At 35.8% G+C, this 23438-nt stretch overlaps 1 protein-coding gene across 1 annotated transcript in view; it reads right to left on the bottom strand.

Annotated features, from left to right (window-relative positions):
- The window catches only part of TRDN (triadin), a gene marked incomplete at its 5' end in the record, with an annotated part of 185947 nt that overhangs the window by 132414 nt on the left and 30095 nt on the right, over positions 1 to 23438 (bottom strand). Inside the window, 6 exons of the mRNA XM_050315704.1 lie at positions 6725 to 6784; positions 11496 to 11690; positions 13042 to 13098; positions 16100 to 16159; positions 17497 to 17556; positions 20279 to 20338. Coding sequence (XP_050171661.1) covers positions 6725 to 6784; positions 11496 to 11690; positions 13042 to 13098; positions 16100 to 16159; positions 17497 to 17556; positions 20279 to 20338 — 492 coding nt within the window. The remainder of the gene's footprint in view (positions 1 to 6724; positions 6785 to 11495; positions 11691 to 13041; positions 13099 to 16099; positions 16160 to 17496; positions 17557 to 20278; positions 20339 to 23438) is intronic.

Below are 23438 nucleotides of genomic sequence, written 5' to 3'. Positions count from 1 at the left end.
ACTATATGAAATTGTTATGATATTAAATAGTAGTAATAAAATATAAAGCAAGTGTAAGAATAAATTTGTTACTCTAGTCCCTCTGCCTTCACAGATTAAATTCGTTTATTTCCATTCAAATCAAAGATTTAGACTTGTTTACATCAGCAAATGTTTAGACTGTCTCTGGTATCCCATAATTTTGACTCCTCAGAATGCCTTACAGTGAACTATCAAAGAGATCTATTCCTCTCTACAGAAGCAAAATACCACACATTCCCTTTGTAGCTGCTTCTGAGAGAGTCAGTCATCTGAAATTTTTTTGGCAAAGTTACAATAAAGTGCCATAAGAGTGTTGACAGATGCAGCTTTGTGTGCTAGCATCTGGCTCCATTTCACAGTGGGATGGTATAAGCAGGGCATAATGGACAGCTATTTTGCTTCCGTGGGATGGTGTCAGGATTATATGCTGATAACATTCCCATTGAGAGATCAATGTCATTTCAGAGTTTGACCAAAGAGACAGTTTTTAGGGTGAAAGTGGGGTCATAGAGAAGACCCTTGTTCAAATAAAGATGGGTGGATATCTTCTCATAGTTTCTTATAGTTGAATAGAAATTTAAAGGAGCAATATTTAGATTTCAAATGACAGGTAAAGTTATTGCAAGAATTGCACATTAATAAATTAGTTATAAATTTTTCAACAATTAAAATGTTTCACTTTCTCATATATGTATTTAAAATCACTCTTCATTAATTCTTTCCTTTCAGATTGTTTGAACAGTGTTCAAAACTCTTCCAGATTACCTCAGGAATAAACTCTTCTGTTGTTCAATCATCTCCATTTATGTCATCAGCAGAAGAAATTGTGTCGACAAGTGTTTTATCATATGAGCAGCTTTTTGATAAACTGATGGACAATTAACTGTCAACTCTGAAGATGAATCCAGATGAATTTCTTCAAATCTTGGGGTACAGTACTGCACTCAGCAGGCAGTAAAAAAGTAAACTTTTAAAAAATGAAACTGGAAAAGTTTCACAGATCCCTTCCTCTTTTTTTAGTATTTCACTAAAACAAATATCTGGCTTGTTTGTTTCCTACCAAGGGGGAGAGGGTTATTGAGTAGTTAGAGTCAGAAAGCATCTCACCACAGGAAAAAAAATACTATTCTTTAGCCTTTTTTCTCAAATGTTAAATCCTATAACTCAACCCACAGTTTTTCCCACTGAATTTCTCCAAACAAGAAACTAAAAACATACTATTTTTTATTTATTATGATTGATTTTTTTTTCCTTTTCTAATTGTACTGCATCAAATTATACCCAGAGAAACTACACTGGTATCAAAGTTGTCTCGATGTAAATGTAATGTAATGAGGTGAAAAGTTACACCCTGTCATTGAGACATCCACAACACATTCTTGTCTTTAATCGAGTAGGAGTGACACTTAAAAATAGTTCAAGAGCCTAAAGTGTTTTGCTATCTGAACAGCAGAGGGCAAATATTTAACTCCAGTGCTACAGCCCACCACAGTAAATGCAGGCATTCTTACTTTCAAATTAGGGACTTTTTGCTGTAGGGTTTTTTTGCAATATACTTTGTGATCTTTCATTATAATATACCAGTATCTCAATATTTTTTTATATTACATGGCAAGTATCATACTGACAGTCTTGAAATTCTCTTACTACGTTTTGTAATAAAAATAATACTTTCCTTTGACTGAATACTTCTTGGCAATGGAGAAGAGGTATGACTTGGAAGAAGATTGTAGATATGTAGGATATTTGGTTTACCACTTCTTTCTGAGACAAAGCAATCTCTAAGATTCCCCATGGTGACTCATCACAATTTACCTGAATTTATTGACTCTCCATGTTTGTCAGTTTTTCTTGCCTTTTTTTTTTTTTCTCCCTTAAGAATTTGCAAAAGGTGAGGCTTCAATGATTTTTTTAGCAAGAGGGTGGGATGACTCTTTTACCCTATAGGATAAACTCCTGTGATGTACACATGCCAGAATTCCTGATGATTTTCTCCAAGGCAAATATTTTTTCAACAGTATAACATTAGCAATATCGTCTGCATCACTTTGGCTTTCAGACTCTGGCATGGAAATACACAATAAACATATCAAGGTAAATTGATGAAAGGAAATGATATGGCCACATTCCTTTGCAGTCTAGCTGTTATCAGAAACATGTATGTAGTGGTAGAAGATCCACAGAGTAATTGGGTGCTTCAGTGCAAAGATTTTAGAAAGTGTAAATTGTGAATAATATCACTTATTCACACTGTCTCTGTGTGTTCTCCCACTGTCTTTGTTGCCAATTAGGTAACTTGAATATCATTCAGCAGTGAGTCCAGAGTAGTGTGAAATGCAAGTGGTTTAAATGAAACTAGAACACCATAAAACTATTCACGCAAAATAAACTTCTAAGTGATTAAAATGAAAACAAAATCAGACAATGAGTAGAAAGTGTGCTTGTGGAAAGAAAATGTGCCATGAACAAAGGTTATGAACAAACACCCAAAAGATGCTTATCACTCTCAATTCAGCAGCATGCAGCATGCACAGCCCCATGCTAAGGTGGCATGCAAAAAGAGAAACACACAAGAATCCACTTTATGTAGTTGCAAAACAAAAAAGGCATTTCATCAGAACAGCTCCTTGATCTGCCAGAGTAGTTCAGGGTATGCTAATGTAATGCAAGTTGGCAAACATTGCAGGGAAGGCAGGGGGTGAGTGGGAAAACAGGTGTATGGCTCAGGAGGAATAAAATAGAGTAGATCCAGTTAACTTAGAGAATCATGTGCTTAACGATAAAAGGGTAACCAATTAGTGTCCCTGAAATCCATCCATGTGGGTGAGGATTTCAAACTCTCTAAGGCCAAAACTAGTTACAAAATTACCTTTTAAATCTTCTACTAAAATCGAACCTTTTCTTCTAACAATAAAAAATAAAACTATGAATACAAAATACTACTCAGAACAAAATACAGGAATGTCAAACAAATTATCAAATACATGGAACAGACTCTAGCCATGAAACTGTAAAAGTCAGTTGCCTTCTGTATTAGAAATGTCATCTTGGACCTCAGAAATGCCAGTAGAAGAACAGGGGTGCCAGTTAAAAGTAATGTTCTTAATAAACAAACTTTCCACCTTCTGTTTTTAAGTTTTGTAAGTAAAACTTGGGAAATCAACCCTGTGAGAAATGTATATTAATTCTTCATTTAGAGTCAGTCAGAAGGAGTACAAAGCAATTTGGATAGAGAGATTTGTTAATTCTGAGACAGTACTACCCATCCTTGGTAGAGAAACTGTAGTCCAGGGATAAACAAGATCAGAAAATCTATGCTTTTGAGGAAAAGAGGTGGTTCAGTAGTCCCTCTGAGAAGCTGTCACTTATCACAAGCATGTTAGACAGAAAGTAAAAGAAATTCTCAAGCTCCATTTCTCAACAGATGAAATCAGAAAGCAATTTTTTTATAATGTATACAGTAAACCTCAAGTGGGCTATCTATAAATGTCTCGTAGACTCCTACTGGTCACTGTTGCAGTCATGAGATAGACTTCTGGTTAAGAAAAAAAATGAGTTTATGGCAACAACTCCACTGCTATCTATTGTAAAGGGCTGAGAACCTCAGATACTTCCTTTTGTAGAAAGTAAAATAGTAGTCTTAGAAGTTAATTAATATTGATACAATTATTGTGATTTACAGGAGGATCTGCATGCAACTGGTCAGTATCAGAGAGGAATACTAGCTTGAGAAACAAGAAAACCAGCTAATGCTGCATGAAGCAGCTTAGCAAGATTTTTTCCTTATATGACTTCCTATGAATTCCCTGTGTATATTTCATTCATTTTTTATAGCTAAGACTGCAGTATCATGATAAAATTTTGCATTAAGTGAAGAACATTTCAACTTCATTTATTAAAATTAATAGAAGAGCAATAACTGACCTCCAACAGATTGTTCATGTAACTGAATGTATTGTTATATATTTTGGGAAGTGTATTTGATTAATGAAACCTAAGGATATGAGTTCTACTTTTAATTTTAATTATTTGAGGACAATAAAATGCTATCCTAGGTGATCTACTTTTCTATAAATTCTTTCTTAAAATTCATATAAAACTAAAATAATCTAATGTTAGATGTAATTAATATAATTTTTTATAATAGCAATATTGCAAAAATACTATCAAAGAACAAATACTGAATTGTTATCATTGATAATACAAATTCACGTATTTTGCTTAAGGAATCTAATAAGTGGGAGACTGCTCTTATAAAATCAAGAAAACAGAAATACATATTAGATGTAAACAATCCCACAGAAAGCCAATATATTTATGTGAAGGAATTTTCTATAACAAAAATTGTGGGGTTATCTATTTCACAAATGGTACTATTGAGATTGACATAAATAATTCCTATTTTGAAAGTATTGCAGTGTCAAGCTGACTGTAATTAAATTCCTCAACTGATTTGCACTCAGATCTTTTTATTTGGACAAAGTTGTTTATCATGAAATATATAGACTGATAAAAGGATAAAATATACCAGATTTTCAAGCTTTGGGATATTAGATTTATTAAAGGGTGTTTTCCCCACATTCAAGAAAATGAATTATAGTTATACTCCACTTCACAAAAGACAGTGTGAAATGAGCAGGTTGCTGAGAAAGCCAGCAACAAACACTAAATGAGCACTGTTTGGTGGCACTGTCGTCAATGATTTCTATAAAACTAGGCTGAATGTACCTGACCTTTACCTTGCTTCTCAGAAACACAGTGTAGATGCCTTAGCATTGCTTTTCACAGCTGATGGGTCAACTAAAGCTTGTTGGCAATTAAAAAGCTTTTGAAGGCAATGTTATTTGTTGGGGTTTTTTTTTACCTCCCACAAAAATGTATCTGGCTTCACCACAACAATCAGACACAGTATTTAACTTCAAGTGTCAAGAAATGACTTAATGGGTCAAATAGCAGTTGCTTTACAGGTGAAACCATAGGTGAACTTTAGATGTTAAGGGGTTATCCTTTTCCATTTCACCTACAAAGTAGATTATTTAAGATCCTTTGTGATGTTTTTTCACTTTTTGGGGCATCAAGCTGCCACCCTAGTTGTTCATTCCCCTGTAAGGCCATCTGACCACCCAATGGCCACTGAATGTCTTTCAGCTGTTTAACCTGTGGTTTCTTAGCACAACTTAGTCATAGCACACTGGTATGACACAAGACAAACAGTGGAAAGCAAAGAGTTACGCCTTTTATCTTCTTAAATTCAAGTCACTACAGACTTCCCTCTCTACCTTGCTTCTCCCCTTCATGGCTTTACCAGTTTTGTTATAGTTGGAATGGACAAAACTGAAAAAAACCTAAACCTTCCCTTCCCACAGCATGTCTGCTCTGCCTTCAGAGAGTGTCAAACAAGACAGGGAGAAAAAGGGACTTTGATATGTGTCATGGCTGCTTGTAAATGTCAGGAGAACTGTAAGAAAGATCTTGAAGATCTACATGCAAGTATTTGTCATGTGATTTGTTGATGGTACAGCTGTGTAAAGGCAGAAACTAGGTCATTCACATTGGTACAGGTGGTTATTTTGTAAATTAAAGCACACTTGAAGGTCTCTAGAAGGTTTTGCTAATCTTTCTCACCCAACGAGCCTAAAACAGTTTCTCCATTTATAACTAGCTGTCCTGAAAAGTTGTAGAGGTGATACAGTATTTTGTTCCCTTTTAATGGAACCCCCTACCTTTCCATGCCACTCTTTGAGAATAGGCCCAATAAACCCTCTCCCTACAGAACCCCAAGATTTTCATTTTCCCTCCACAAAAATCTGTGTCCTTCTCCTCTTTGTGAGAGTCTCTGTTTCTCAGCTACATCCTTAGGACTTCCCAGCTCTTTCTGAACCTGGGCATGTCAAGAGAGGATGTAAGCCACAAGACAGAGATAAGAAAACCCAGTCAATTCAGAGGTGTACTAGTGGAGAGCTTGTTGAGCAAACAACTGACTAACCAAAGTTTGTAAGGCTTAGTATACCCTTAAATATTCTCTTCTTGACTCTTATTATGAATATCATTGCTTTTGATTCCCAGGATTATGTCATCTCTATAGTATGTCCTCTTACACTAGATTTCATCAGGAAGAATATATATTACTAAGGTCAGGGTAAAGGGACTTAATGTGAGATGATGCTCAGTCATCATCAGTAGCTCCATCCTCTCTTTTAGTGAGGAATTAAGTGTCTGTGTTAGAATAGATTATCATGGAGCTGTGGGAAGAGAGAATAAAAAGCACAGAAGGGATGGATCAGCTAATGTATTTTATGTACTAAGAACAAAAATGACAGTTCCATTTTTGAAGCATTTTGGGGTTAAGCCTTGTTATTTGTGGGGAAAAAAGCCCCAACAAGTAATAAACTATTAATAATAAGCTGCTTCTTTTTGCATCTCAACAAAAAAAGCATGGAAAATTTTAGCGATTTCTACAGCCTTCCATTGACTCTACTTTTAACATAACCTTGATTTTAATTCATGCATTGTAGGCAGAAAATTAAAAGCTTTAAGAAAACAGCGATTAGCTCTTATGCTTTATTAAAACTATTTGCACACTCTTTGTTGCTCTTAAGAGACCTCCCAGTAATACAAAATGCACTTTTAATACATAAAGGAGCAAAAAGTCTCAGGGAAACAGAAGCATATTAGAACAGAGTTCAATGATATAGGAAAGTACCTGGATAAAAATCCCCTTGCGCAAACATGTCAATCACATAGCGACAGAATGCATATTGATCTAACAGAGTAAAAAGGAAGAAAAGAGTAATGAAGAAAATAAATTTAACATGCCATTTTTGTTTAACAGTGAAGATAAAGCTTGGTAGTGCAAAGTCATTTCAATAGTCTTTTCATAAGTAGTCTTACACGTATGTTTGGTTTTTTTCATGACCTTCAATTAATTCATATGTTCTGAAAGCAACAGTTGTCCAGGTTTAATTCAAAACCCCTATCAAAAACTGCAGAGCTTCTAGTAGTCCAGAGCTACCAGCTCTTCTTCTGGGCTGGCAGCGCACGACTTTGGTTTTGGCATATATCCTAATCCCATGCACAATTAGTATGTAAACTGCTGTCTGGACACAGGGCTCAAGGAATTTTCCTCATGCTTAAAGATCAATTTCAGAGACAGGTGATAGAAAATTTTAAAAGTTTTCTATTGGGGTATTTTGTTAATATTGTTTTAACAGTATAATGAATATGTACACTTAGTGAATGGGAATATAAAGAGAACTCTGTGTACTTACACTCCAATAGCAATGAGACTTTCCACAGAATTTTACTGTTTCACTATAGAATTATCTTCCAAACACTAATCTTTACAAATATATATATGTATATATTAAATCTGTATATATATTATATATATATATTAAAACTACACTATTCAGAAATTAAGGCTTCTGAATCTAAATGAAGCTAAAGTTCTAGAAATGTTGATAGTGTATTGATTTCTCCTATACACAGGCAAACTGGTGACCTTAATAAAAATTTCTAACATTAAGAATGTTGAAGAAAAGTTATCAGTTGTAACTGAGTACCCAGGGGACTATAAGGGGCAATAGTTTTGAAAATAATGTTGATGACCAAATGACAGCTCTGGTTAGCTAAGTTAGTTACCAACTGTCCTTGAGTGAAGCAAATTCATCCATCTGCCCTAGACTCTTCTAGCATAGTTCCTACTCTATAGAAGTTACAACTCTTCCTCTCTCTACCAGCTGTTTTATCTCTGTCCTTACCACCTACAAAGCCACTTTCTCTTTGCCAATTTAAAAAATTAAAAAGAAAAAAAAGCAGACCTTGGAATTATTTAAGTTTTAGAAATGGCACTCTTGTTCTATCTAACTGAAAATGCCATTCCCAAGTATGTGACACTCATTATATTATTTGTTTTCATACACAGTTCACTGAAGCATCAGTATCATTTGATGTTGTCATTTATGTAGTTGCTGCTCTGTTAAGTTGACTGTCATAGAAGTCCTGGGGTGGAGAACTGCAGCTTTCAAATCATTATTTCCCATGCAGATGTAGAAATTAGGGAAAAGGTTTACCAGATAACAAATAAACAAAAATCAACAATAAAATTGCTTCTTCTAATTGATATGAACCTATGCAGCTATTTTGTGTTAGTGAGATGGCAGGGGTAGTACTAATCAATACTGTAGAGCCTTGGGCAAAATTTTCAGAATGTACACAGAGTTGTGGCTGTAAACATTGTTTTTAAAACCTCTAATGACTATTCGTAATTTTTACTTTCATATTTAGGAATTCAAATTTATGATTCTGGCTGGCTTTAACCTTACATTACATCCTTAAGGCTGTAATATCTGCACTAAGTCTATATGATAATTAAAAAATAAAGAAGTAGCAGCACATGTGCGAGAAAACAAGTATATACAGATCTATGTTCTTAAACCCACCTAAAGCCACTGAAGTCAGCAAAGTGTTTCTACTGACTTCAACACACTTGCAACTAGGACCTCAATGAGCATTAGTAAAAAAAATGTAGCAATGCCAACTCTTCAGCCCACAAAGCCAATGACAGGGCGCAGTTCTTTTTCAAAAAGCTGTGTTCCTTACCTCTCTCTTGCCAAAACAAGCTGCCTTTATCCATACTGCCTGTTGGGAAGATCCCCTGGACCATTTTGGGGCAAACTGTCTGTACAAAAGTCTGCTAGATGGCATGGTACAAAACTATGGCAGGGGACAATAAGCTATATGGACAATCACAGGACATAGCACAAGCCTATGTTGGTTCTATATAAGTTAGGATAGAAACATAGCCTGAGGGCCTAGAATCACACCATTTCATTGATATTAAAATATTCCATTCTTTGAACATAGTCCAGAAATAAAACAGACTGCGTTATTGGTTATGTTGGGGTGTTTTTCATTGTTTATTTTTAATTTACTTTTCTTTTGGGGGGCTTTTTAGATTCTTGTTTGTTTGTTTGTTTTGTTTTTCATAAATGTAATTTGAATAAATTTAAAAAATAACCCCACCTTAATCTTGATTGTACTGAGAACAAAGATTTTATATTCATTTTCTCCACATAGGATTTCTTTAGTAACTCAACCCCTAAAAACTGGGATTTATAAAACAAATTGAAGGCATAATTTAAAACTCTAAATAATCAAAATACAATTTCTACTGTATATGAAATAACAAGGTGCTCTATAACATCGCATTTAAGTTCATGAGAATGCTATCAATCAGCAAAGATTGAAATCTAAGAAATTTTAAACGAATATGATTTTTCATGTGTCTCTTCATGGCTAAAAATCCCTTTTAATTTAAACACTCTTATTAAAACAGAGAATTTCACACTGTAATTTTCACCTTATAACTCTGTAATGGTGGCCCAAATATTCATCTAAGTGCTAATAAATCCTGTCAAAGTTTGGAACTGGATTCTTAATGATAAAAATACTCACAGATATTTCTGTTCTTGAACTTCATGTGATTTACCCAGAGAGATAACCTATCTTTTTTTAATTTCAGCCTGAGTAGGAAATGATGCAACAGTAGGGAAATCATAGCAGCTTTCTGTGATCAGTGCTATATTTTTTATTTTGTTTCAGATAAGCTGGCAGAACTACTCCCTTGAGCAAGTAAAAGTAAAGATCAGGAAATCTTGGTAAAACTGCATTGAATTTAAAATTATGTTCAGCTTGGATCACAGTGGGACTGAAACATAAAAATGAATTTTCTGAGAGTATCCAGCTGGGCAACAGTTGCCTGTGGTGGAAAAAAGAAGGACGACAGTAGAAAAGGCAGCTTTCACTGGATGTGTGTAACCCTCTCTCCAGTGATAAGGACAGTTTAAGAGGCTCCTTCCTTCCACCACTCCAGCTGGTAATTCTCACTTTCACCTAATGGAATTCTGTGCAGAGTCCCTGGGGTCACACTCCAAAGCAGACTTACAAGGTGATCTGTTAATGTCAGATGTCAAGATGGATCATTTTGCTAATATTTATCAGCTAAAAATGGTGAAGATGTGTGGTGTAAAGCCCACAAAAACCAAACCAACAAACAAAAATCCACCACTACTCTCTATTGGTCTCTGTAATCTTCGATCCCTACTTAAAATATTTTACTGGAAGTAAAGTGCCTCATGTGTACACCATTTCTTTTTGAGAGCTTTACCCTGAACAATATGGACTGGATCCCATGTGCACTGAAACTCTGCCAGAGCAAACAAAAATTGAAAGAGATTTGCACATCCCAAGGGAACTGAAGAATTTGCTGAATTTTCTCTTTGGTTACAGCAATCAGTGTGATAGATGCTGCTGTGATTTCATGCCTCAGAGGTCTGAATATTTCAAGTAAAAGACAAAATTGTTTAGAATACTGTGAAAAGATGCTAGTTTAGTACACTGCATGTCAGAAAGTGGGCTATGTCTCTCAGTTTTCCAGAAACATATAATTTGGGCAACTCCCAAGGGATCCAGAGCTGATGGTTATGAAATTCTGAGAGAATCTACCCAGGTAGATTCAGATATCCAGTAAGGGATGTCTTCTTTGATGCTGAGGCACGGCTTTATCTGTGGTGATCAGCTGAAAGGATCAGATAGGTGTGTCATGCTACGCTGAGTTGCCCCTATCAATGTCAGAAAAATCCCGTGGCTGCAGTGTGGCAGTTTATACAGAAAACCAGGTCCTGCTGCCTGTATTCATACAAAATGTTACCTAATGCCATGAAAGGGCCACAGAGAAATCAGAGAACCAGTCAGTGCAACCTGGGAGTAGAAGAATCCAGACTTACTCCGAAAAATAGGAGCATATAGTTAACACCTTTGCTAACTATATGGTGTTGATGCATGTTAATTCTTTGTTTTATCACTTCATTTCTTCCTTTTACCAAAGTAATAGCATTTCTTTCTTTTTTAGGAGAAGTTTAAAAGCTTTCACATTAAATTACATCAGACAGGTATGATGCTATGTCATACATTACCTGACAACCTGACAGTGTCTCATATAATATGAAGTTAGATTAAATTATTACATTCCCTTTTCTCTGTTGTTACTTTCTTTGTCATTACAAAGGATGTGTGCAGATGTAGAAACAAAACAAAATTCCCAACAGGTCATTTAACAGTCTGTATTTTCCAAAATAACTCTGCTAGCAATCCATTATATAAAACACTACTGAGCAAATCCATGAAGTCTCAGACCTATCTGAAGAGAAATTGGTCCTTAGTAAAGAAGGATTTAAATTAAAATGAATCTTTAGCCATGACAAACTGTTAGAACCTTCTGGTTATATACATAAAACTTATTTTATTTTCAGTAGTCTCCTCCTAGCAGTATGAAATTCATTTGGAATTTATTTGTACTGCACTTTTGTTTTCATGGGCAGACTTTGGTCCTTGACAGCTTTAACTCTGTTCTCTCTCCTTCTTCCCTACTACCTTTTTAAGATCTTCATCTGTTTCCTCCTCATTTTGTTTACCTTTCTTGTCCGATTTAGATACAGTCTGAAGAGCTTTCTCTTCCTTAACTTTCGTTTTGGCCTTTATTAGCCCAGTTTCTGTTGGTTTAATCTCTGCCTGCTTGACCTTCTCGGCCGCCTTCGTTTCTCCTTTTCCATCCTTCACTTCCTTTTTAACTTTTGCTTCCACCTTAGCGCTCTTTACTTTCTTCTCCTCTGCAGGTAATAAAGAAAAAAGCTTTCAGTGTCATTCTTTCCCCCAAAAATAATACTCAATGCCATTTATTTTACATTGTGCTATTACTAATCAGCATTTCTTCATTATTAACACCTTGGTCAGATCTGATGAAAACTATAATCCCCTTAAACCAGACAGACTTAAACAGAAATATGAGATGTAAACAGATTATAACTTCAGTCCTGCACCAAGTACTTGACTGATACTAAATGAAGTAGGCTATGGCAAACAGTATCGAGTGTTTCTATTGATAGTATGATAATTATTATGGTATAAACTAGGGAGAGAAATGTTGGTCATTAAGCAAACAAATACAGACAGTACTTCCAGGTAAAATCTGAGTAAATTTAAACTTCAGAGATCAGAGTTAAACTCTATTGTAAGCCGTAAAAGTAGTTAGTGTGTGGCTATTTTTAAGGGTTACTCTCACACACTAATTCTACATCTTCGTCCAAGAAATCTTGAGTTCTTGAGTCTATCTCTACACTAGTCCCCCAGGCCGAAAGATTAGTCTGAGACTAATTCACAAGGTGTAGTGTAGCAGAGCAAGGAGATTTCAAAGGAGAATTACCAAATTGTAAATATCAGTAGATGAAGCTACACAGGGCTTGGCGAGATCTGGAGTATTCCATCTGCTTTTATGTGTCAGCAACTTTTTTCTCATCTGAGACATGGATGTTGACAAATATGTTTGTTTCTAGTTCACTCCAGTGGAAAATCCAGTTGTATTATAAAATGCCACTGAAGTTGTTTTAAACTAATCTTTTAGTTTGATGTTCATATTTCTATTTTATTTGTAGCTGTAAGTATCTTCATACTTGAGGCAAAACTTGCATGCTACCAAATCTATGTTTTCTGTAAGGCTCTAGACTTCTATTTCTGTCAAGCCACTGGGGTGACTAGACTGATTTTATCAATATATTAATGGAATAGATCTAAGTATTATAAATCAGAATGTAGATATTTATGTAAGATCATTTCTCCTTCCAAACAAAGCCACAACACAATCAGGTATTGCTGGCTAGTGAAGAATTAATTTCCTTAACTAGTTATAGTGAAAATACACGTCAGATCACTTACAGATAGGCCTAGTTGTTTTTCAGGGAAATGGTGGTCCATACTTTTAATTATCGTCTTTGAAATTTCAACAGATTTTAATCAAGCATAGAATTAATCCCTGGATGTTCTAGAGACATTCTAAATATATATTAATTTCATTTTAGTTTCATGTAGCTGATTTTTCAGGCACCTTGAAAATCTCTGCTTGAATAAAATAAAGTTTATGCATTTTTATGTAAATTTGGTTTAAAAATATAGATAAATAAATACCTTTGGGAGGTTTCTTTTCAGCTTTTTCATGTCTTTCAGGTTTATCTTTCTGAGTTACTAGAAATGAGAAAATTGTATGTTAGGGAAAAAACTCACAAAGAATGAGAAAATTCTGCAAAAACACAGTAATATCCCTGGAAATTTTACATTTCCTTATAATTCCTGCTTTTCACTTTTCAAAATTATCATTTCTTTTTCTCAGGTTCACACAGTGGGGTAAGAAGCTTCAAAATATCTGTTGAGAGTCTAACCAGAAGACAAGTGAGTCACACAGATCTGAAGCTTCACTGGGAATGTTTACACTGCATATTTCAGAAGATACAAATGTGCTCATCTCAAGTTCTGAGAATACACAGACTTGTTCTTCTCATGCTCCAGCCAAAGGAAGCCATGTGGCTACATTTGTCTTACAGAAAGGTGTTTTTCTTACCTTGGGCTCATTGTCACACAAACACAGACACAAGTCTGGTGCTCACTTCAGAGCCCAGCTTGAGTGAATTCATGTCTGCACAGGATACACTGTGTAAACACACTGCTATGTCCCAGAAAGGCTGACAAAATTTTATGCAGAGATTTCTATCTTTCCCTCTTGGTCACCATCCAGACAGATTGCCAGAACAAAACAGCCTTGAGAGTTAATTACACTTGTTTCAACTGACAACTTCATAATAACAACATCCTCTCTAATTGAACTCCATCCTGGAATTGCTGCCTGTACGAGCTATGACTGATATTTAGACTTGGGTTTGTGGTTTTTTTTTAAGATAGCTGTTTCTTAGATGATGTGTTTAAATAACATTCATATCGCTGAGGCTTTCTGGAGCCTTTAATACAGGCTGAAGAATTATCTTTGGTCTTTTAATTGAGAATAAAGAAAATCTGCCAAAAGTGAGGGAGTATCTGACTTTCAGGATACCCGTTCCCTGAGGTTATCCTGGACCTGAATATCCTCATTTCCTAGGGACTGCAAGTGGTTGAAACAGCCCCTCAGCACTGATGGTGGCTAACCCAGTTTAGAGCAGACCCCTGAGAAAAGGGAGGTGAGCCTGGCAATAAAGAACTCAGCAGGACATTACCAGCAGAAATGCACCTTTGGATACACTGAGAACGACTGCCTTGGTGCCCTGAGTCCGTCCATAGGGACTCACACAGCAGGGAAACTACTCAAGTGAGGGCAGCATGACTGTATGTCACATTGCAGCAGCAAATCTCCCCAGCTACAAAGTGTCCAAAGTCTTAATAAAATCTTTCAGCCAAAGACTGGAGTTATGGCTGTTATTAAACACATTAAAGCTCTAAGTGATTATTTGGTTAGCTAGCAGAAGATAAATGGGTAAACAGGCTGGTTGCTCATTAGAGCTATCTCAGTGATTCTTGGAAGTTATTTGCTTTTAGATCTGCACTGACGCTTTGGGCGTTTATTTTCTCTAGATTACTTCAGTGTGATTTTGTTTTATGAAAAAAAAAACAACCCTACATTTTCATGCTATACACTAAAGTAGAAAAAATGAACAAACATTCCTTTAAAAATATCCCTTTAAAAGAGAAACTGGACAATGGCTACCTTTCAAATTTTTTAAGTCTTTAAGTCTTCATTCTGCTTTCTCTCTTTCTTCACTCCTACCTTCTGTTCTACCTTTCTCCACAGATTATAGTCAAGTACTATCTGAACAGATTCAAATTAAACCTAATTAATTTATGTATCTCTTCATCATGAAAGTAATCTGAATGCCATAACAGACCAATACTAAGACACATTGCACAGTATTTTTTCAAGAGTTAACTGAGTAAAGTAAAAAGAGGCAAAGACTGAAACTGAGCTTCATTAAAGAAATGTCTGCCTCAGAGAAATATTTAACCTCAGAGAAAAACATTCAAATGCCAAGCAACAATAAATGTTAGTCTTTTAAAAATGACATAATAGGGTAAGGTGATTGGATTTTTAAATCCCCCTGTCCATGTCATAGCTAAGATGCAATTATCAGTGAAAAAAATAGTGAAATTCACCTCTTGCACATACACAATATTGCTTCAGAATATATATGATAATTAGCTGATATGTAAATCTTAAACAAAGCCACTTCTGCCATGGAGGACAGTGCAAATCATGTACTGAAATAAAAATGTTACTGAAAAATATAAAGGTAAGAAAATGAAAATCTATTTTTGGATATGATGGAAGACCCAGACTGAGAGATAGTAAACACTTTTGCATTAGGTCTGCATCATATTGAAAACTGACACACAAGAGGAAAACCTACTTTTCAGGGAAATCACTGAATCCCATTGCTGAGGAAAAGGCATCAAGGAATGTAAATAAAATTGTCATAGGCTTAGTTCCTTAGTTGTATAAGAATGATTTGTAATTAACTCTGTCCATCAAAACAAGAGGGATAAGCAAGAGATATACGCTAAGCAAGACTTCACTCAGGGACTGATCAAGACCTGCTCAAGTAAAAGTGAGAACACCCAAAAAATGTACAGCATGAACTAAAAGAGATTGGTACATTAAATACTCATCTCCACACTCTCCCACTCTATGTAAGCACTGAAAATCTAAAGCTGTGCAATGACGAACGTTGAAGTTGGATGGGAGAGGGAACCCCAGGCAAGAGGCCTTTCCTTTTACCCCTTGCTCCGAGGGGGAGCGGTGCTCCCTTCCTCTCCTCCCTTCACCCCAGCGGTACCTCACGGCCCCCACAGAAGAGACCAGAGCGCCTGCAGCAGGCAGGAAGGAGCAGGCAGAGAGGGTTTGTTGTTCTGGGTAGCGACTTAAATACCTTTGGAGGGGATCAGAAAGTGACCACTGGGAGTCCAGGAGGTCTTACAAACAGCCAATTACAAGAAAGGGTTAACAACCAAATAGATGAGCTTCCAGCTATCTCTTAGACATTCCAAAGATACAAGTAAGGGATCTTGGGAACAAGAAGGGTTACACAAAGAGTTACACCATTTTGGAAGCATGCTCACTTTAAACAATCATTACAACTGCAGCATATTTTCTATACACCACAAGCATACTGCAACAGTGATATATCTAAAGACTTTTATGCATTACCTTTAGTAGGTGCTTTCTTTTCAGGTTTTTCTAGCTTTTCAGGTTTCTCTTTGTGAATAGCTAGAAATAAAAAACAACATTCTTAAAGGTCATTTAAGAAGATAAAAGTTGCATTTTAAGTGAGGGAGAGGAGAAAGAAAGATGAAGAAACACAACTAGGCACTATGGTTATCCACGCAAAGAATGCAAAAGATTGATTCAGCTGCTGTTGGCTGCTGCTGATGCAAAAAAATGGGATTCGAACTTTCAAAAACTCGTCTACCATTCCTGAGGTCTTTGCCATTGGCTGGGGAAGGAGTGGCTTTTCTAGCTCAGCTGTAATCCCATGAAAGAAACTAGTCAAGAAGAGTCATACTTATTGATGTTGTTTAGGGGTTTCTTTTTTCTTTAATATATATTTATATAATGTAATTTATTTGTTAATTTTATTTTATTGTTATGTTTGAGCTTTCTTGTTTATCACTTTGGTTAATATCTGAAGGATTTTCTGAACTCCACAGAACAACTAATAGTTTTTCCAGCTATGAATGATTAAACACTATAATTAATTACAGATCTAATTGCAATGACATTATAACTAATGTTCTTTGGGGCTTTTTGTTTGCTTTTAATTTCCACTTTACAGATTCAAATTATCTACACTGCAGTGACTAGATTTCTGGCTCAGGTTTCAAAACACATCTGAGTTTCACAATAGTCACTGAGTGGTGGGTAGTCTGGAATATTCTCCTATGGGGGCTCTGATTTGCTAATTTTTTGCTATTAATGTTTACACAGTAATTTGTCCACAGGTATGCAGAACTGATACTTTCATATGCTCATATTCACTACAGGGACCATGCGTGTCAAAACACTCAGCTCCCTGTTTGACTCTTGTATATTAGATTATACACAAAAATGTATGCGTGAGCATTGTGTTGGTGTTTAAAAAGAAAGTAAGAATTGTGGAAGATAAAACAGTGCTAGATATTTTTTATTACAAGTAACTACTGAAAGAATTAATCCTGTCCTATTCAATGCTTTTTTCTTATGGCCTGCCTCATTACCTCTGTTTACAGTCTATCAGGTGTTTTTTTCTTGGATGACCACAGTCTCTTAGCAACCATACTTATTGTGAGTGTTGAAAATACTCAGTGATTACCATGAGATTATATTAATCCAATGTACAAAATATATTATCTCCCTTCTTCATTAAAAAACCTCAAAATCATGCAGAAGGAATACAAAATGCCACTCGGTCTGTGAGTCTGCAAACCTTTATATAATCTCATTATTTTTATTCACGTTATTCTATAACTTTTCTGTCCAATCAAGGGGATGCATAAATGGAAATTGAGTAGAGAATTAGTGCTGGGTTATCTCCAAATGTGAAATAAAATCTGACATTAAATAATTACCTGCGTGCCTTTCCTTTTTTTCCGGTTTTTCTTGTCTTTCCACTTTGTCTTTATGTGTCACTAGGAAAGAAAGCGTTATATATGTTAAAAAAAAAAAAAAAATGTGGAAACATTTAAGCATCAAAAATAATTCCTAAGCCTTAGGAGACAAAATGGCAAACTGTGTTACTCCTGAGCTATCCCGTGCATATTCACACAGCATACATCCCACTTCATGTGTATGAGCAGCCAACTCCAGCTAACAAGTTACTGCCATGGTAACATGCCTCAGCTGTTTACTACAGTAGCATCATCTCCTGCAATTGTCTGTCAATTCCTGAAGAGAGATTTTCAGAAAAATGTTGAGGACTAAGGCAGAGCTCACAGTAAATGCTGCTGCCTGCAATAGAAAGAGGACTTCACCCAATCCACTCCATACTCTGTCAGACATAGGTTGTAAAATTCCTGGAATGGATCCTGGAGCATAAGAGCATCACATGCACAAATGATACGTGTATCGCTTGCCAGATGGCTTGAAATGGATAACCAGTAATGGATATGGATAGCTAGTAATGGACACTAGCTGAGATCAGTCTCTGGCAATGATGATCTCAGAACCATAATTAGATGCCCAGTATGTGCAAAGTGAAGACTAACATTATGACAGTGGAAACTGCATTATGCTGTCCACTGAGAGCACATTTTCCACTCATTTTTCTTAAGATTTTACACTATAATTTTGCAGAAAAATAAAAATTAACATGTAGATTTTAGACTACTTCAGAAAAAACAGCTGTGAAACTGCAAGCTAGCTTTAACTCCTGTGGAGATTTCATTCAAGTTTAGGAAAACTCCCTTTGACAAACATAAGGAAATAAGGAACTTCCATTACAGTACCATGAATTCTATATCTAAATGGAAGCAAAAGAAGAATGGCATCACCAGCTGGTCAAGGGAGGGGATTGTCCTGCTCTGCTCTGCACTGGTGCAGCCTCACCTTAAATATTGTGTGCAATTTTAGACACTGCAATAGAAGAAAGGTATTAAGCTATTAGAGAGCATCTACAGGAGGGCCATGAAGATGCTGAAGGGCCTTGAGGGAAGCTGTATGAGGAGTAGCTGAGGTCTCTTAGTCTGTTCAGCCTTCAGAAACGAGACTTAGGGGAGACCTCATTGCAGTCTACAACTTCCTAGTGAGGGGAAGAGGAGGGTTCAGGCACTGATCTCTTTTCCGTGGTGACCAGTGACATGACACAAAGGAATGGACTGAAGCTGTGTCAGGGGAGGTTTAGGCTGGACATTTTGAATGGTTCTTCACCCAGAGGCTGGTTGGGTACTGGAACAGAGAAGTGGTCACAACACCAAGCCCAATCGTTCAAGAAGCATTTGGTTGATTCTCTCAGGCACGTAGTGTGACTTTTGGGAATAGGTGCAGGGCTAAGGGTTGGACTCAATGTCCTTGTGTGTCCATTCCTAGTCAGCATATTCTGTGATTCTGTGTATAATAGTTATTATTCTTTTTCACTTGTTGTCTGAGATTGGATGGGATAATTTTTTCCCTTTCCAAGAAACTTAAAAAACCATTAAATATTGTTCTCCTGTGAAATCAAATTGAAGAGTTCCTTGTTTTCCACATAATAACACAACCCTTAAAGACACATTCATGTCTTAATATGGGACATTATTGGTTTTACACTGTCATTTTTCAAAATTTCAGAAAAAATTCCTCGTGTTACCACCATTTCATTTTCTAGTAATAAACATTCATTCTGTCAGAAATCTGAATTTATATGCCTGCCATTAACCTCATAATTTAGTCTTGTTAACTCAGTGTGTTATCAGTTACTTATATAAAATGGAAAAGCTCTAATCAGAGACCATTAGAAAGGCCTAGTTAAGCACAGATTTCAGGAAATGTACTTTCACTCAGGTTGTGAAACTTGTGTTCTTGGCCTGAATAAGTCTGCTGTTGCTGGATATTCAGTCTTCCCCTTTTTTTGGGTGATTTATTATGACCACTGGCCTATCTACTCTTCCAGAATGTGTTACTTCCTCCAGCCCAGGACCACATTAGTCACATTTTTGTGCAAAGGATATGTCCTCAGAAGGCTTAAATTGTTTTGACAAGTAGGTACCCTCCAACAAAGTTTCATTTTGCTAAAATATCCCTCACAGAAGACTATGGTGAGGCGGTGTCTCTTGGAACGCTAACTCATGAGTTGTGGGTGGAGAGTAAGCCGTATCCTGATTCTGACTCCTGCAACAGTCAGATCTTAATTTTTTGTTGGCATACACTACCAAAAAATTAATAAATTGTCTCTAAAACCTCTCCCCAGTGTCCCTGAAATGAATCTGGAAGATTTTCTATTTTTTTTTCTAAGGAGGGTCTCCAATGTAGAATGTCTCCAGGGACCATATCCAGTATGTTGTAATTTACTCATTACATTTTTTTAGGAGTATTCTCAATGACAAATATCATGCTTGGATTTATTCAGGAATTCAAAATATTCTGTGATTCTCTGGTAAGAATAAAAAAGGCACCTCTTTATTCTCTGGGCATCTTTTACATAAGTTAATAATGCAGTAAAGATTTATTCATTAGTCCCTGGATATAATTTCAGACTTTTTGTACAGTGATGGATTCAAAGTGCTTTTAAAATCCTTGTTCTCCTTCCAGCTGGCTTTCACAACACCTCCTCCATCCTTAAACATAATTGGGATCTAGAAGAACAGTCTAAGAGTCAATAGATTAGATTATTTCAAACCACTGGTGAAAAGACAATATAAAATGCTGAATACATACCCTTTAGGGGTTCCTTCCTCTCAATTTTTTCTTGCTTTTCAGGTTTATCTCTGTGAATTGCTACAAACAAACAATAAACAAATAAATAAATACAACACAGCTCACAATAAATCCGTAATCTAGAGGATACATACACTTATTATCTCACCAAAATGATCAAGGAAAAGCATTTGTAAATTCAAGTAGTAGATTTTAGCTCTGAGTCATGGGTACTTGTTGATGTATAGAACTTCTTAATATCAATATTTAATTCCAGGTCCAATAGAAATATTTTTCTTTGAATAACCTTTCAGAAGTTAGACTATATTTTTCTGAAAGAAGTGATTATTCAGCAACCTTAATCCAATCTGTCTGATCTCTTTTGGTCCCATTACACAAGCACCCTGGCTCTAAGATTTCTGACAGAAGAAATTATTTTCAGTACTTGACAGCATTGCTTTCTATTCTTAACCAAAAAACCTGCCAGCATATTGCTTTCTCTGCTATTTTTTCTTTATTTTTAGCTGTTACTTCCGTCACAGGGTAGATTAACAAGAAAACATCTCTTTTAATCAGTGTAACTTCAGGAAGGGCAGCTGTTCCAAACACAACCGACTTCATGTCCTACTAGAAGAAGGCAAACATGAGTCCTTATGGACCCTATTGCCTACCCAACTTTTAGACCATGTTTTGGTATGGTTCTGTCCCACATCCTAATGATTTAGGTAGACATTTTGTTCTTTGTCATTCCTTGTCAACCTGTTCTACTAAAAGACTAGAATTTTGCAATATCATGGAAAAAAATTATTTTCTTTTCAATACTCAAGTTTCTGTCAACAAGTAAACCCAGAAACCAAAACTTTGATTGTTACAGTGAGTTTTTTACATAAGCATATTAATGCTTTTTCATCCATTCATTTTACCAGCTTTGTAGCGAACGTCATTTCGCAGAAGTACAAGTATTTTTTGTCAAGTATTTCTGCACTAGAAAATAGGTCATTGTCCTTAAGAAAAATAATTCAGAACATTCAGTAAATTCATTATGTCTTATATGTGTTTACATTATCCAAATATATTTCCAGTCATAACAGGTAAATTATTGTTGATAACAAATAGCAGTACAGTGGAAAGAGATTAAAGGGAGACTTTTCAAAGCCTGTAGGAATGTGGACAACAAATTTACACTAAAAAAAAGCAGGCTGTGAAAAATGCAGCAGTACCAGCGATGTATTATTGAATGAATTACAGACTGTAACTCATTCAGGTGCTTTAGGACATCTAGTAGCATACCAAGGAAAAGTCATTCTCCTCTCTATATATACCACGTAGAACTTAAACTGAATATTTTTTTGCAGAAATTGTAGCATGCTTTTACAACTTACATTTATATTAGCAGATGCTCACTCTATGCAAAACACTTCAAAACAGTATGTTATCAGTTTTGGCTGGGGCCATAGAACAGTTTTGCAAACAACAGTTCTGTGATGGTCAATGTAAGTGAAACATGAGCTTCTGCACATTCAGACAAGAGCCCTTGTAAGTGTCTATGCCAAAAAACACAGATGAACTATTCAGAACAGACTTGTAATCAGAAAGCTTGTTTTTAACCACAGGATATCTTACTTGTGTAAGAGAGACTGTTATGGACATGATTTGAGGAGAAAAATCCCAGAGCAAAACAAAAAACACCACCAGAAAATGAGCCTTGAATGACACTAACTGAATTGAGTGTCAGCAGACCTAAAAGTGGACAGAAAAATTTAAAATTCCTTCACATCCTCAAAGCTGTATGAAGGACTAAGATGCATAAAGTTATTAATATTGATGTCGACTAGAGTTAAAACCATGGAGAAGGGATCAGTTGGCCCCTTCTTGAGAAATAAAAAACTTGATGTATCTGGGCAGGGAGCCTGGAATGTTAATAAGCAGAGACTAGGCTGGCATAAGCATAAACTATTTTTCTCCTCCCAGTTATAGGCCGAAGGTGATCTCTGGTTAGTTCAAGAGCCCTATCCTGTGGCTGATATCCCCACAGCCTCAGAGGTTGCTAATCTCAGATTGTAATGTTTACCATTACCTCTTATGGACACTGTCAGAGCTATGGCTTCCCTAATTAGGGAAGGGCAGGTGCTGCCAAAAATTAAAGTGTTCATGTTTCAGGGATGTGATGACTGGCCATTTTTGACTCTTCAATCACAGGTCCACTAAAATGCACTGAAGTTTTTGACCTGACAAATTTAAATATGATATTTGTTAGCATATTAGCTCCCCATTGAAATGTTTTTGTGTTCAGTTTCATATACAGCCCTAAAAACTCTGTCATGGAAAATACATCACTGTCTATAGATCTTTTCCAGATTTTGTCACTTGGATGTCTATTTCTTTGTAAGGGTCTTAATATATGCCCTTTTTCAAGCCTGCAGCACTCGATACCAGCATTAGGTTTTAGAATAAACCAGGCTGGCTGTACTGTGAAACAAATTAGACTTGATCAGATTTTCTTTTCCAAACAAACAAACAAACAACAAAAAAAAAAGAAGAAGAAGAGAGAGAGAGAAAGCATATACAAATGTTTTTAAGGTTACTCAGTCATACAGTTTTCAGTTGAGAAATGCTGAAGCTAAAATTGTTCATTCAACTTTAATTCAACCATTTTATTTGCTTTATGACACACTTTAAAAGATCACCTCTTCTCTTTTGTTAATAGGATGCTGGATTCATCAGAAAAAAAATTTAAGAAGAATAACTAAAATATGGTTTATAACAATTGTGTAAGCTAAAAATTTCCACAACTTAAAAGAAGTTTTCTCATACTTCTTTGCAAATACCAAAAGTCATAAACTCAGAACGAATCGTTATTAGCACTGGAAAAAAATATAACACCTCAACCCAAATTTTCACTAACCCAGATTTTGGAAATTGCTGAAACATTTTTATACGTCTCTGAATGAAAATTCAGCCTGAGGCAAAAAGATGAGAATGAGAAATTTCATCCTCAGTGACTGGAGTGTGATAAATTTATAAATAATCTAAAACAGGAGCTCATAATGGAAAATTTTAAGGTAATTTAACAATGTATTTCAAAGTTAATATTGCTATCTACTTCACATAATATTAAAAAAAAGCAACATAGCATATATGTGAGAGGATTTTCCAAATTTCAATCATCATAATAGATTCT

Source organism: Myiozetetes cayanensis, unplaced genomic scaffold (assembly GCF_022539395.1).
Source record: "Myiozetetes cayanensis isolate MyiCay16 unplaced genomic scaffold, myiCay2020 scf2-11, whole genome shotgun sequence".
Lineage (NCBI taxonomy): Eukaryota > Metazoa > Chordata > Aves > Passeriformes > Tyrannidae > Myiozetetes > Myiozetetes cayanensis.
Note: the sequence above shows the minus strand (reverse complement) of the source record. Positions and strands in the feature narration are given on the sequence as shown.